Source organism: Callionymus lyra, chromosome 6 (assembly GCF_982586985.1).
Source record: "Callionymus lyra chromosome 6, fCalLyr1.hap1.1, whole genome shotgun sequence".
Classification (NCBI taxonomy): domain Eukaryota; kingdom Metazoa; phylum Chordata; class Actinopteri; order Syngnathiformes; family Callionymidae; genus Callionymus; species Callionymus lyra.
Genome location: NC_141823.1, coordinates 1,440,692 through 1,453,191, shown reverse-complemented (window position 1 = coordinate 1,453,191; position 12,500 = coordinate 1,440,692). Strand labels below are relative to the sequence as shown.

The following is a 12,500-nucleotide window of genomic DNA, read 5'->3' as shown; positions in this document are numbered from 1 at the left end:
CTGCAGTCTCAAAACACAAACGCCAACTACACAATCTTTAAATACAACCCCAAACTACACAGTCTCAAAACACAACCTGAAACTACACAGTCTCAAAACACAACCACAAACTGCACAGTCTCAAAACACAAAAACAAACTACACAATCTTTAAATACAACCTCAAAATACACAGTCTCAAAACACAACCTGAAACTGCACAGTCTCAAAACACAAACGCCAACTACACAATCTTTAAATACAACCCCAAACTACACAGTCTCAAAACACAAAAACAAACTACACAATCTTTAAATACAACCCCAAACTACACAGTCTCAAAACACAAACACCAACTACACAATCTTTATATACAACCACAAACTAAACAGTCTCAAAACACAAAAACAAACTACACAATCTTTAAATACAACCCCAAACTACACAGTCTCAAAACACAAACACCAACTACACAATCTTTATATACAACCCCAAACTACACAGTCTCAAAACACAAACACCAACTACACAATCTTTATATACAACCACAAACTAAACAGTCTCAAAACACAATCCCAAACTACACAAACTCCACAATCCTAAAACACAACCACACAAACAACATCAATAGCATTAACAAAATAAACACAATGACAAATCACTCAAAGAAAAAACACAAGCAGGAAGTCGAAAGGGTAAAAAAAACACGTTCGTCAGGTTCTTCCAGATCCTTCGTCATCCTCACCTGTGTTGTGTTTGTCAGGTGTGCAGTTGTGTAGTTGAAGCCTCTGAGCTATAAATAGTTGTGTTGCAGCAGTTGTATAGAGTTTTTAAGGCCACACTCGTCATGACTAATGACTCGCAGTGACTCCTCTTCAAGGACCTGGTGATGCTGCTGCTCTGAAGATGTTCGGCTTCGGTTCGAAGATCAAACAGATCTTTATTCACGAGTCGCTACGTATTTGTGACTCATGGGACGACAGGAAGTGACTCAGACTCTGCTCACCTCTGATGACTCACCTCTGATGACTCACTTCTGATGACTCACCTCTGATGACTCACCTCTGATGACTCACCTGCAGGAGTGACTCACTTCTGATGACTCACCTGCAGGAGTGACTCACCTCTAAACGACTCACCTGCAGGAGTGACTCACCTCTAAGCGACTCACCTGCAGGAGTGACTCACCTCTGAGCGACTCACCTGCAGGAGTGACTCACCTCTGATGACTCACCTCTGATGACTCACCTCTGATGACTCACCTGCAGGAGTGACTCACCTCTGAGCGACTCACCTGCAGGAGTGACTCACTTCTGAGCGACTCACCTGCAGGAGTGACTCACTTCTGAGCGACTCACCTGCAGGAGTGACTCACCTCTAAGCGACTCACCTGCAGGAGTGACTCACCTCTAAGCGACTCACCTGCAGGAGTGACTCACCTCTAAGCGACTCACCTGCAGGAGTGACTCACCTCTAAGCGACTCACCTGAAGGAGTGACTCACCTCTAAGCGACTCACCTGCAGGAGTGACTCACCTCTAAGCGACTCACCTGCAGGAGTGACTCACCTCTAAGCGACTCACCTGCAGGAGTGACTCACCTCTAAGCGACTCACCTGCAGGAGTGACTCACCTCTAAGCGACTCACCTGCAGGAGTGACTCACCTCTAAGCGACTCACCTGCAGGAGTGACTCACCTCTAAGCGACTCACCTGCAGGAGTGACTCACCTCTGAGCGACTCACCTGCAGGAGTGACTCACCTCTAAGCGACTCACCTGCAGGAGTGACTCACCTCTAAGCGACTCACCTGCAGGAGTGACTCACCTCTAAGCGACTCACCTGCAGGAGTGACTCACCTCTAAGCGACTCACCTGCAGGAGTGACTCACCTCTAAGCGACTCACCTGCAGGAGTGACTCACCTCTAAGCGACTCACCTGCAGGAGTGACTCACCTCTAAGCGACTCACCTGCAGGAGTGACTCACCTCTAAGCGACTCACCTGCAGGAGTGACTCACCTCTAAGCGACTCACCTGCAGGAGTGACTCACCTCTAAGCGACTCACCTGCAGGAGTGACTCACCTCTGAGCGACTCACCTGCAGGAGTGACTCACCTCTAAGCGACTCACCTGCAGGAGTGACTCACCTCTAAGCGACTCACCTGCAGGAGTGACTCACCTCTAAGCGACTCACCTGCAGGAGTGACTCACCTCTAAGCGACTCACCTGCAGGAGTGACTCACCTCTGATGACTCACCTGAAGGAGTGACTCACCTCTAAGCGACTCACCTGCAGGAGTGACTCACCTCTAAGCGACTCACCTGCAGGAGTGACTCACCTCTAAGCGACTCACCTGCAGGAGTGACTCACCTCTGATGACTCACCTGCAGGAGTGACTCACCTCTGATGACTCACCTGCAGGAGTGACTCACCTCTGATGACTCACCTGCAGGAGTGACTCACCTCTGATGACTCACCTGCAGGAGTGACTCACCTCTGATGACTCACCTGCAGGAGTGACTCACCTCTGATGACTCACCTGCAGGAGTGACTCACCTCTAAGCGACTCACCTGCAGGAGTGACTCACCTCTAAGCGACTCACCTGCAGGAGTGACTCACCTCTGAGCGACTCACCTGCAAGAGTGACTCACCTCTGAGCGACTCACCTGCAGGAGTGACTCACCTCTAAGCGACTCACCTGCAGGAGTGACTCACCTCTAAGCGACTCACCTGCAGGAGTGACTCACCTCTAAGCGACTCACCTGCAGGAGTGACTCACCTCTAAGCGACGCACCTGCAGGAGTGACTCACCTCTAAGCGACTCACCTGCAGGAGTGACTCACCTCTAAGCGACTCACCTGCAGGAGTGACTCACCTCTAAGCGACTCACCTGCAGGAGTGACTCACCTCTAAGCGACTCACCTGCAGGAGTGACTCACCTCTAAGCGACTCACCTGCAGGAGTGACTCACCTCTAAGCGACTCACCTGCAGGAGTGACTCACCTCTAAGCGACTCACCTGCAGGAGTGACTCACCTCTAAGCGACTCACCTGCAGGAGTGACTCACCTCTAAGCGACTCACCTGCAGGAGTGACTCACCTCTAAGCGACTCACCTGCAGGAGTGACTCACCTCTAAGCGACTCACCTGCAGGAGTGACTCACCTCTAAGCGACTCACCTGCAGGAGTGACTCACCTCTGAGCGACTCACCTGCAGGAGTGACTCACCTCTAAGCGACTCACCTGCAGGAGTGACTCACCTCTAAGCGACTCACCTGCAGGAGTGACTCACCTCTAAGCGACTCACCTGCAGGAGTGACTCACCTCTAAGCGACTCACCTGCAGGAGTGACTCACCTCTAAGCGACTCACCTGCAGGAGTGACTCACCTCTAAGCGACTCACCTGCAGGAGTGACTCACCTCTGATGACTCACCTGCAGGAGTGACTCACCTCTGATGACTCACCTGCAGGAGTGACTCACCTCTAAGCGACTCACCTGCAGGAGTGACTCACCTCTAAGCGACTCACCTGCAGGAGTGACTCACCTCTAAGCGACTCACCTGCAGGAGTGACTCACCTCTAAGCGACTCACCTGCAGGAGTGACTCACCTCTGAGCGACTCACCTGCAGGAGTGACTCACCTCTAAGCGACTCACCTGCAGGAGTGACTCACCTCTAAGCGACTCACCTGCAGGAGTGACTCACCTCTAAGCGACTCACCTGCAGGAGTGACTCACCTCTAAGCGACTCACCTGCAGGAGTGACTCACCTCTAACGACTCACCTGCAGGAGTGACTCACCTCTGATGACTCACCTCTGATGACTCACCTCTGATGACTCACCTGCAGGAGTGACTCACCTCTAACGACTCACCTGCAGGAGTGACTCACCTCTAAGCAACTCACCTGCAGGAGTGACTCACCTCTAAGCGACTCACCTGCAGGAGTGACTCACCTCTAAGCGACTCACCTGCAGGAGTGACTCACCTCTGATGACTCACCTGCAGGAGTGACTCACCTCTAAGCGACTCACCTGCAGGAGTGACTCACCTCTAAGCGACTCACCTGCAGGAGTGACTCACCTCTGAGCGACTCACCTGCAAGAGTGACTCACCTCTAAGCGACTCACCTGCAGGAGTGACTCACCTCTAAGCGACTCACCTGCAGGAGTGACTCACCTCTAAGCGACTCACCTGCAAGAGTGACTCACCTCTGAGCGACTCACCTGCAGGAGTGACTCACCTCTAAGCGACTCACCTGCAGGAGTGACTCACCTCTAAGCGACTCACCTGCAGGAGTGACTCACCTCTAAGCGACTCACCTGCAGGAGTGACTCACCTCTAAGCGACTCACCTGCAGGAGTGACTCACCTCTAAGCGACTCACCTGCAGGAGTGACTCACCTCTAAGCGACTCACCTGCAGGAGTGACTCACCTCTAAGCGACTCACCTGCAGGAGTGACTCACCTCTGATGATTCACCTGCAGGAGTGACTCACCTCTGATGACTCACCTGCAGGAGTGACTCACCTCTGATGACTCACCTGCAGGAGTGACTCACCTCTGATGACTCACCTGCAGGAGTGACTCACCTCTAAGCGACTCACCTGCAAGAGTGACTCACCTCTGAGCGACTCACCTGCAGGAGTGACTCACCTCTAAGCGACTCACCTGCAGGAGTGACTCACCTCTAAGCGACTCACCTGCAGGAGTGACTCACCTCTAAGCGACTCACCTGCAGGAGTGACTCACCTCTAAGCGACTCACCTGCAGGAGTGACTCACCTCTAAGCGACTCACCTGCAGGAGTGACTCACCTCTAAGCGACTCACCTGCAGGAGTGACTCACCTCTAAGCGACTCACCTGAAGGAGTGACTCACCTCTAAGCGACTCACCTGCAGGAGTGACTCACCTCTGATGACTCACCTGCAGGAGTGACTCACCTCTAAGCGACTCACCTGAAGGAGTGACTCACCTCTAAGCGACTCACCTGCAGGAGTGACTCACCTCTAAGCGACTCACCTGAAGGAGTGACTCACCTCTAAGCGACTCACCTGCAGGAGTGACTCACCTCTAAGCGACTCACCTGAAGGAGTGACTCACCTCTAAGCGACTCACCTGAAGGAGTGACTCACCTCTAAGCGACTCACCTGCAGGAGTGACTCACCTCTAAGCGACTCACCTGAAGGAGTGACTCACCTCTAAGCGACTCACCTGCAGGAGTGACTCACCTCTAAGTGACTCACCTGCAGGAGTGACTCACCTCTAAGCGACTCACCTGCAGGAGTGACTCACCTCTAAGCGACTCACCTGAAGGAGTGACTCACCTCTAAGCGACTCACCTGAAGGAGTGACTCACCTCTAAGCGACTCACCTGAAGGAGTGACTCACCTCTAAGCGACTCACCTGAAGGAGTGACTCACCTCTAAGCGACTCACCTGCAGGAGTGACTCACCTCTAAGCGACTCACCTGAAGGAGTGACTCACCTCTAAGTGACTCACCTGCAGGAGTGACTCACCTCTAAGCGACTCACCTGCAGGAGTGACTCACCTCTAAGCGACTCACCTGAAGGAGTGACTCACCTCTAAGTGACTCACCTGCAGGAGTGACTCACCTCTGAGTGACTCACCTGCAGGAGTGACTCACCTCTAACGACTCACCTGCAGGAGTGACTCACCTCTAAGCGACTCACCTGCAGGAGTGACTCACCTCTAAGCGACTCACCTGCAGGAGTGACTCACCTGCAGGAGTGACTCACCTCTAAGCGACTCACCTGCAGGAGTGACTCACCTCTAAGCGACTCACCTGCAGGAGTGACTCACCTCTAAGCGACTCACCTGCAGGAGTGACTCACCTCTGACGACTCACCTGCAGGAGTGACTCACCTCTAAGCGACTCACCTGCAGGAGTGACTCACCTCTAAGCGACTCACCTGCAGGAGTGACTCACCTCTAAGCGACTCACCTGCAGGAGTGACTCACCTCTAAGCGACTCACCTGCAGGAGTGACTCATGGAAAAAGGTTTATTCATTTTCATTTAGCAACAAAAAACGTTGCTCAGTAACAGATCGAAGTATTTGTTGAGATAACAACCCATGACTCATGGGTTAATCCCCAGGTATGAACTCAGGTTGAGTCACGTATTGTGTCGACAACAGTGTCGAAGCTTCGTTCACGTCCTCCTTTAAAAACATCCTCCGCCGCGAGGACCTGATCCTCTTAAGACCAGGATCTCCATACGAACCAGGTCTCAGAGACTTAATTCCACGGCTCCCAGAATCCGCCGCGACTCGGGAGCCGATAAGTCGAGCGTCAACAGCCGGCGGCGGATATTCATGAGATGCTAAGCTCTTTGTGTTGCTAACATGCTAATCCTAGTGATCATGGCTCCCGCAGGTCGGAGGTCACACCATGCTGCCGGTGCGCTGGATGCCTCCCGAGAGCATCATGTACCGCAAGTTCTCCGCCGAGAGCGACGTCTGGAGCTTCGGGGTCATTCTGTGGGAGATCTTCACGTACGGGAAGCAGCCGTGGTTCCAGCTCGGCAACAACGAGGTACTGCCCCCTGCGGGACGACCACGGAATCATCAGTCATGTGACCACGACGACTCAGGGATAGTTTGTGTCGACCAACATGAGCCAAGAAACAACTTTACACAGTAGTATGTACTACTGATGCCACTACAGAGCCATGCAGACTCATATTTTGTAGAGATGTGTAGAGTAATACTACGAAGCCTTACGCAGTGATACTACGAAGCTTTCACGGAATAATACTATAAAGGGTATTGTTACGGAGCTTAGAATCATACTATGAAGTGGACAGGTGTAAAGGAGGACAGGTGTAAAGGTGGACAAGTATAAAGGTGGACAGTTGTAAAGGTGGAAAGGTGGAAAGGTGGAAAGGTAGACAGGTATAAAGGTGGACAGGTGTAAACGTGGACAGGTATAAAGGTGGACAGGTGTAAAGGAGGACAGGTGTAAAGGAGGGCAGGTGTAAAGGTGTAAAGGTGGACAGGTGTAAAGGAGGACAGGTGTAAAGGTGGACAATTATAAAGGTGGACAGTTGTAAAGGTGGACAGGTATAAAGGTGGACAGGTGTAAAGGAGGACAGGTGTAAAGGTGGACAATTATAAAGGTGGACAGTTGTAAAGGTGGACAGGTATAAAGGTGGACAGGTGTAAAGGAGGACAGGTGTAAAGGAGGACAGGTGTAAAGGTGGACAAGTATAAGGTGGACAGTTGTAAAGGTGGACAGGTGTAAAGGTGGACAGGTGTAAAGGTGGACAGGTATAAAGGTGGACAGGTGGAAAGGTGGAAAGGTGGAAAGGTGGACAGGTGGAAAGGTGGAAAGGTGGAAAGGTGGACAGGTATAAAGGTGGACAGGTGGAAAGGTGGAAAGGTGGACAAGTATAAAGGTGGACAGTTGTAAAGGTGGACAGGTATAAAGGTGGACAGGTGGAAAGGTGGAAAGGTGGAAAGGTGGACAGGTATAAAGGTGGACAGGTGTAAAGGTGGACAAGTATAAAGGTGGACAGTTGTAAAGGTGGACAGGTGTAAAGGTGGACAGGTGTAAAGGTGGACAGGTATAAAGGTGGACAGGTGGAAAGGTGGAAAGGTAGACAGGTATAAAGGTGGACAGGTGTAAAGGAGGACAGGTGTAAAGGTGGACAGGTGGAAAGGTGGACAGGTATAAAGGTGGACAGGTGTAAAGGTGGACAAGTATAAAGGTGGACAGTTGTAAAGGTGGACAGGTGTAAAGGTGGACAGGTAGACAGGTATAAAGGTGGACAGGTGTAAAGGAGGACAGGTGTAAAGGTGGACAGGTGTAAAGGTGGACAGGTGTAAATGACGACAGGTATAATGGTGTAAATATGTTAAGGTCTTAGGTGGACAGTTGTAAAGGTGGACATGTATAAAGGTGGACAGTTATAAAGGTGGACAGGTATAAAGGTGGACAGGTGTAAAGGTGGACAGGTATAAAGGTGGACAGTTGTAAAGGTGGACAGGTATAAAGGTGGACAGGTGTAAAGGTGGACAGGTATAAAGGTGGACAGTTGTAAAGGTGGAAAGGTGTAAAGGTAGACAGGTATAAAGGTGGACAGGTGTAAACGTGGACAGGTATAAAGGTGGACAGGTGTAAAGGAGGGCAGGTGTAAAGGTGTAAAGGTGGACAGGTGTAAAGGAGGACAGGTGTAAAAAAGGACAGGTGTAAAGGAGGACAGGTGTAAAGGTGGACAGGTGTAAAGGAGGGCAGGTGTAAAGGTGTAAAGGTGGACAGGTGTAAAGGAGGACAGGTGTAAAAAAGGACAGGTGTAAAGGAGGACAGGTGTAAAGGAGGACAGGTGTAAAGGTGGACAGGTATAAAGGTGGACAGGTGTAAAGGTGGACAAGTATAAAGGTGGACAGTTGTAAAGGTGGACAGGTATAAAGGTGGACAGGTGGAAAGGTGGAAAGGTGGAAAGGTGGACAGGTATAAAGGTGGACAGGTGTAAAGGTGTAAAGGTGGACAAGTATAAAGGTGGACAGTTGTAAAGGTGGACAGGTGTAAAGGTGGACAGGTGTAAAGGTGGACAGGTATAAAGGTGGACAGGTGTAAAGGTGGACAGGTATAAAGGTGGACAGGTGGAAAGGTGGAAAGGTAGACAGGTATAAAGGTGGACAGGTGTAAAGGAGGACAGGTGTAAAGGTGGACAGGTGGAAAGGTGGACAGGTATAAAGGTGGACAGGTGTAAAGGAGCACAGGTGTAAAGGTGGAAAGGTGGACAGGTATAAAGGTGGACAGGTATAAAGGTGGACAGGTGTAAAGGTGGACAAGTATAAAGGTGGACAGTTGTAAAGGTGGACAGGTGTAAAGGTGGACAGGTATAAAGGTGGACAGGTGGAAAGGTGGAAAGGTAGACAGGTATAAAGGTGGACAGGTGTAAAGGAGGACAGGTGTAAAGGTGGACAGGTGTAAAGGTGGACAGGTGTAAATGACGACAGGTATAATGGTGTAAATATGTTAAGGTCTTAGGTGGACAGTTGTAAAGGTGGACAGGTATAAAGGTGGACAGGTATAAAGGTGGACAGTTGTAAAGGTGGAAAGGTGGACAGGTATAAAGGTGGACAGGTGGAAAGGTGGACAGGTATAAAGGTGGACAGTTGTAAAGGTGGAAAGGTGGACAGGTATAAAGGTGGACAGGTGTAAAGGTGGACAGGTATAAAGGTGGACAGTTGTAAAGGTGGAAAGGTGTAAAGGTAGACAGGTATAAAGGTGGACAGGTGTAAACGTGGACAGGTATAAAGGTGGACAGGTGTAAAGGAGGGCAGGTGTAAAGGTGGACAGGTGTAAAGGAGGACAGGTGTAAAAAAGGACAGGTGTAAAGGAGGACAGGTGTAAAGGAGGACAGGTGTAAAGGTGGACAGGTGTAAAGGAGGGCAGGTGTAAAGGTGGACAGGTGTAAAGGAGGACAGGTGTAAAAAAGGACAGGTGTAAAGGAGGACAGGTGTAAAAAAGGACAGGTGTAAAGGAGGACAGGTGTAAAGGTGGACAGGTGTAAAGGAGGGCAGGTGTAAAGGTGTAAAGGTGGACAGGTGTAAAGGAGGACAGGTGTAAAGGTGGACAGGTGTAAAGGAGGGCAGGTGTAAAGGTGGACAGGTGTAAAGGAGGACAGGTGTAAAGGTGGACAGGTATAAAGGTGGACAGGTATAAAGGAGGAGAGGTGTAAAGGTGGACAGGTGTAAAGGAGGACAGGTGTAAAGGAGGACAGGTGTAAAGAAGGTCAGGTTTAAAGGAGGACAGGTGTAAAGGAGGACAGGTGTAAAGGTGGACAGGTGTAAAAAAGGACAGGTGTAAAGGAGGACAGGTGTAAAGGAGGACAGGTGTAAAGGTGGACAGGTGTAAAGGAGGACAGGTGTAAAGGAGGACAGGTGTAAAGGAGGACAGGTTTAAAGGTGGACAGGTGTAAAGGAGGACAGGTGTAAAGGAGGACAGGTGTAAAGGTGGACAGTTGTAAAGGAGGACAGGTGTAAAGGAGGACAGGTGTAAAGGAGGACAGGTGTAAAGGTGGACAGGTGTAAAGGAGGACAGGTGTAAAGGTGGACAGGTGTAAAGGAGGACAGGTGTAAAGGAGGACAGGTGTAAAGGAGGACAGGTGTAAAGGTGGACAGGTGTAAAAAAGGACAGGTGTAAAGGAGGACAGTTGTAAAGGAGGACGGGTATAAAGGTGGACGGGTGTAAAGGACGACAGGTGTAAAGAAGGACAGGTGTAAAGGAGGGCAGGTGTAAAGAAGGACAGTTGTAAAGAAGGGCAGGTGTAAAGGTGGACAGGTGTAAAGGAGGACAGGTGTAAAGGTGGACAGGTGTAAAGGAGGACAGGTGTAAAGGTGGACAGGTGTAAAAAAGGACAGGTGTAAAGGAGGACAGGTGTAAAGGAGGACAGGTGTAAAGGTGGACAGGTGTAAAAAAGGACAGGTGTAAAGGAGGACAGTTGTAAAGGAGGACGGGTATAAAGGTGGACGGGTGTAAAGGACGACAGGTGTAAAGAAGGACAGGTGTAAAGGAGGGCAGGTGTAAAGAAGGACAGTTGTAAAGGAGGGCAGGTGTAAAGAAGGACAGTTGTAAAGAAGGGCAGGTGTAAAAAAGGACAGGTGTAAAGGAGGACAGGTATAAAGGTGGACGGGTGTAAAGGACGACAGGTGTAAAGAAGGACAGGTGTAAAGAAGGACAGGTGTAAAGGAGGGCAGGTGTAAAGAAGGACAGGTGTAAAGGAGGGCAGGTGTAAAGAAGGACAGGTGTAAAGGAGGGCAGGTGTAAAGAAGGACAGCTGTAAAGAAGGGCAGGTGTAAAGAAGGGCAGGTGTAAAGAAGGGCAGGTGTAAAGAAGGACAGTTGTAAAGAAGGGCAGGTGTAAAGGACGACAGGTGTAAAAAAGGACAGGTGTAAAGGAGGACAGGTATAAAGGTGGACGGGTGTAAAGGACGACAGGTGTAAAGAAGGACAGGTGTAAAGGAGGGCAGGTGTAAAGAAGGGCAGGTGTAAAGAAGGACAGGTGTAAAGAAGGGCAGTTGTAAAGAAGGACAGGTGTAAAGAAGGGCAGGTGTAAAGAAGGGCAGGTGTAAAGAAGGACAGGTGTAAAGAAGGGCAGGTGTAAAGAAGGACAGGTGTAAAGAAGGGCAGGTGTAAAGAAGGACAGTTGTAAAGAAGGGCAGGTGTAAAGAAGGACAGGTGTAAAAAAGGACAGGTGTAAAGGAGGACAGGTATAAAGGTGGACGGGTGTAAAGGACGACAGGTGTAAAGAAGGACAGGTGTAAAGGAGGGCAGGTGTAAAGAAGGGCAGGTGTAAAGAAGGACAGGTGTAAAGAAGGGCAGGTGTAAAGAAGGACAGGTGTAAAGAAGGGCAGGTGTAAAGAAGGACAGTTGTAAAGAAGGGCAGGTGTAAAGGACGACAGGTGTAAAAAAGGACAGGTGTAAAGGAGGACAGGTATAAAGGTGGACGGGTGTAAAGGACGACAGGTGTAAAGAAGGACAGGTGTAAAGGAGGGCAGGTGTAAAGAAGGACAGGTGTAAAGGAGGGCAGGTGTAAAGAAGGGCAGGTGTAAAGAAGGACAGGTGTAAAGAAGGGCAGGTGTAAAGAAGGACAGGTGTAAAGAAGGGCAGGTGTAAAGAAGGACAGGTGTAAAGATGTACAGGTGTAAAGATGCACAGGTGTAAAGATGCACAGGTGTAAAGATGCACAGGTGTAAAGATGTACAGGTGTAAAGATGTACAGGTGTAAAGATGCACAGTTGTAAAGGAGGACAGGTATAAAGGTGGACGGGTGTAAAGGACGACAGGTGTAAAGAAGGACAGGTGTAAAGATGCACAGGTGTTAGGTGGAGGTCATGAGGTCATGAGGTCTATCCCGGAGCAGAACGATCTAACTGAGTGATCATGTGACTGATTGTATCTGGCGGTGACTCGCGGTGACTTCCTGCTACAGGAGCGTCTGGTGATTGTTCCTCTAATGGTAGCAGCTCCGGATCAATACTATTCAATCAGGATCACTTTTGTGCAGCGACGCCTCCAGAAGCTTCCATTGACCTCAGAGGAGAATCTGACACGCGGCAGCTTTTCTTTCAATTGAAACGTCAATGAGTTTGTGGAGAATCTCTCGTGATGTCACTTCCTGTCAGGATCAAGATCTGCAGCAGTTAAAACCACTCATATTATTATATTATATTATATTATATTATATTATATTATATTATTTTATATTATATTATATTATATTATATTATATTATATTATATTATATTATATTATATTATATTATATTATATTATATTATTTTATATTATATTATATTATATTATATTATATTACATTACATTATATTATATTATATTATATTATATTACATTACATTATATTATATTATATTATATTATATTATATTATATTATTTTATATTATATTATATTATATTATATTATATTATATTATTTTATATTATATTACATTACATTATATTATATTATATTATTTTATATTATATTATATTATATT

The 12,500-nt window shown here is 48.7% G+C and overlaps 1 protein-coding gene across 1 annotated transcript in view; it reads left to right on the top strand.

Annotated features, from left to right (window-relative positions):
• The window catches only part of LOC148076160 (NT-3 growth factor receptor-like), a 131,009-nt gene that overhangs the window by 114,523 nt on the left and 3,986 nt on the right, over positions 1-12,500 (top strand). Inside the window, exon 14 of the mRNA XM_087793114.1 lies at positions 6,370-6,528. Coding sequence (XP_087649240.1) covers positions 6,370-6,528 — 159 coding nt within the window. The remainder of the gene's footprint in view (positions 1-6,369; positions 6,529-12,500) is intronic.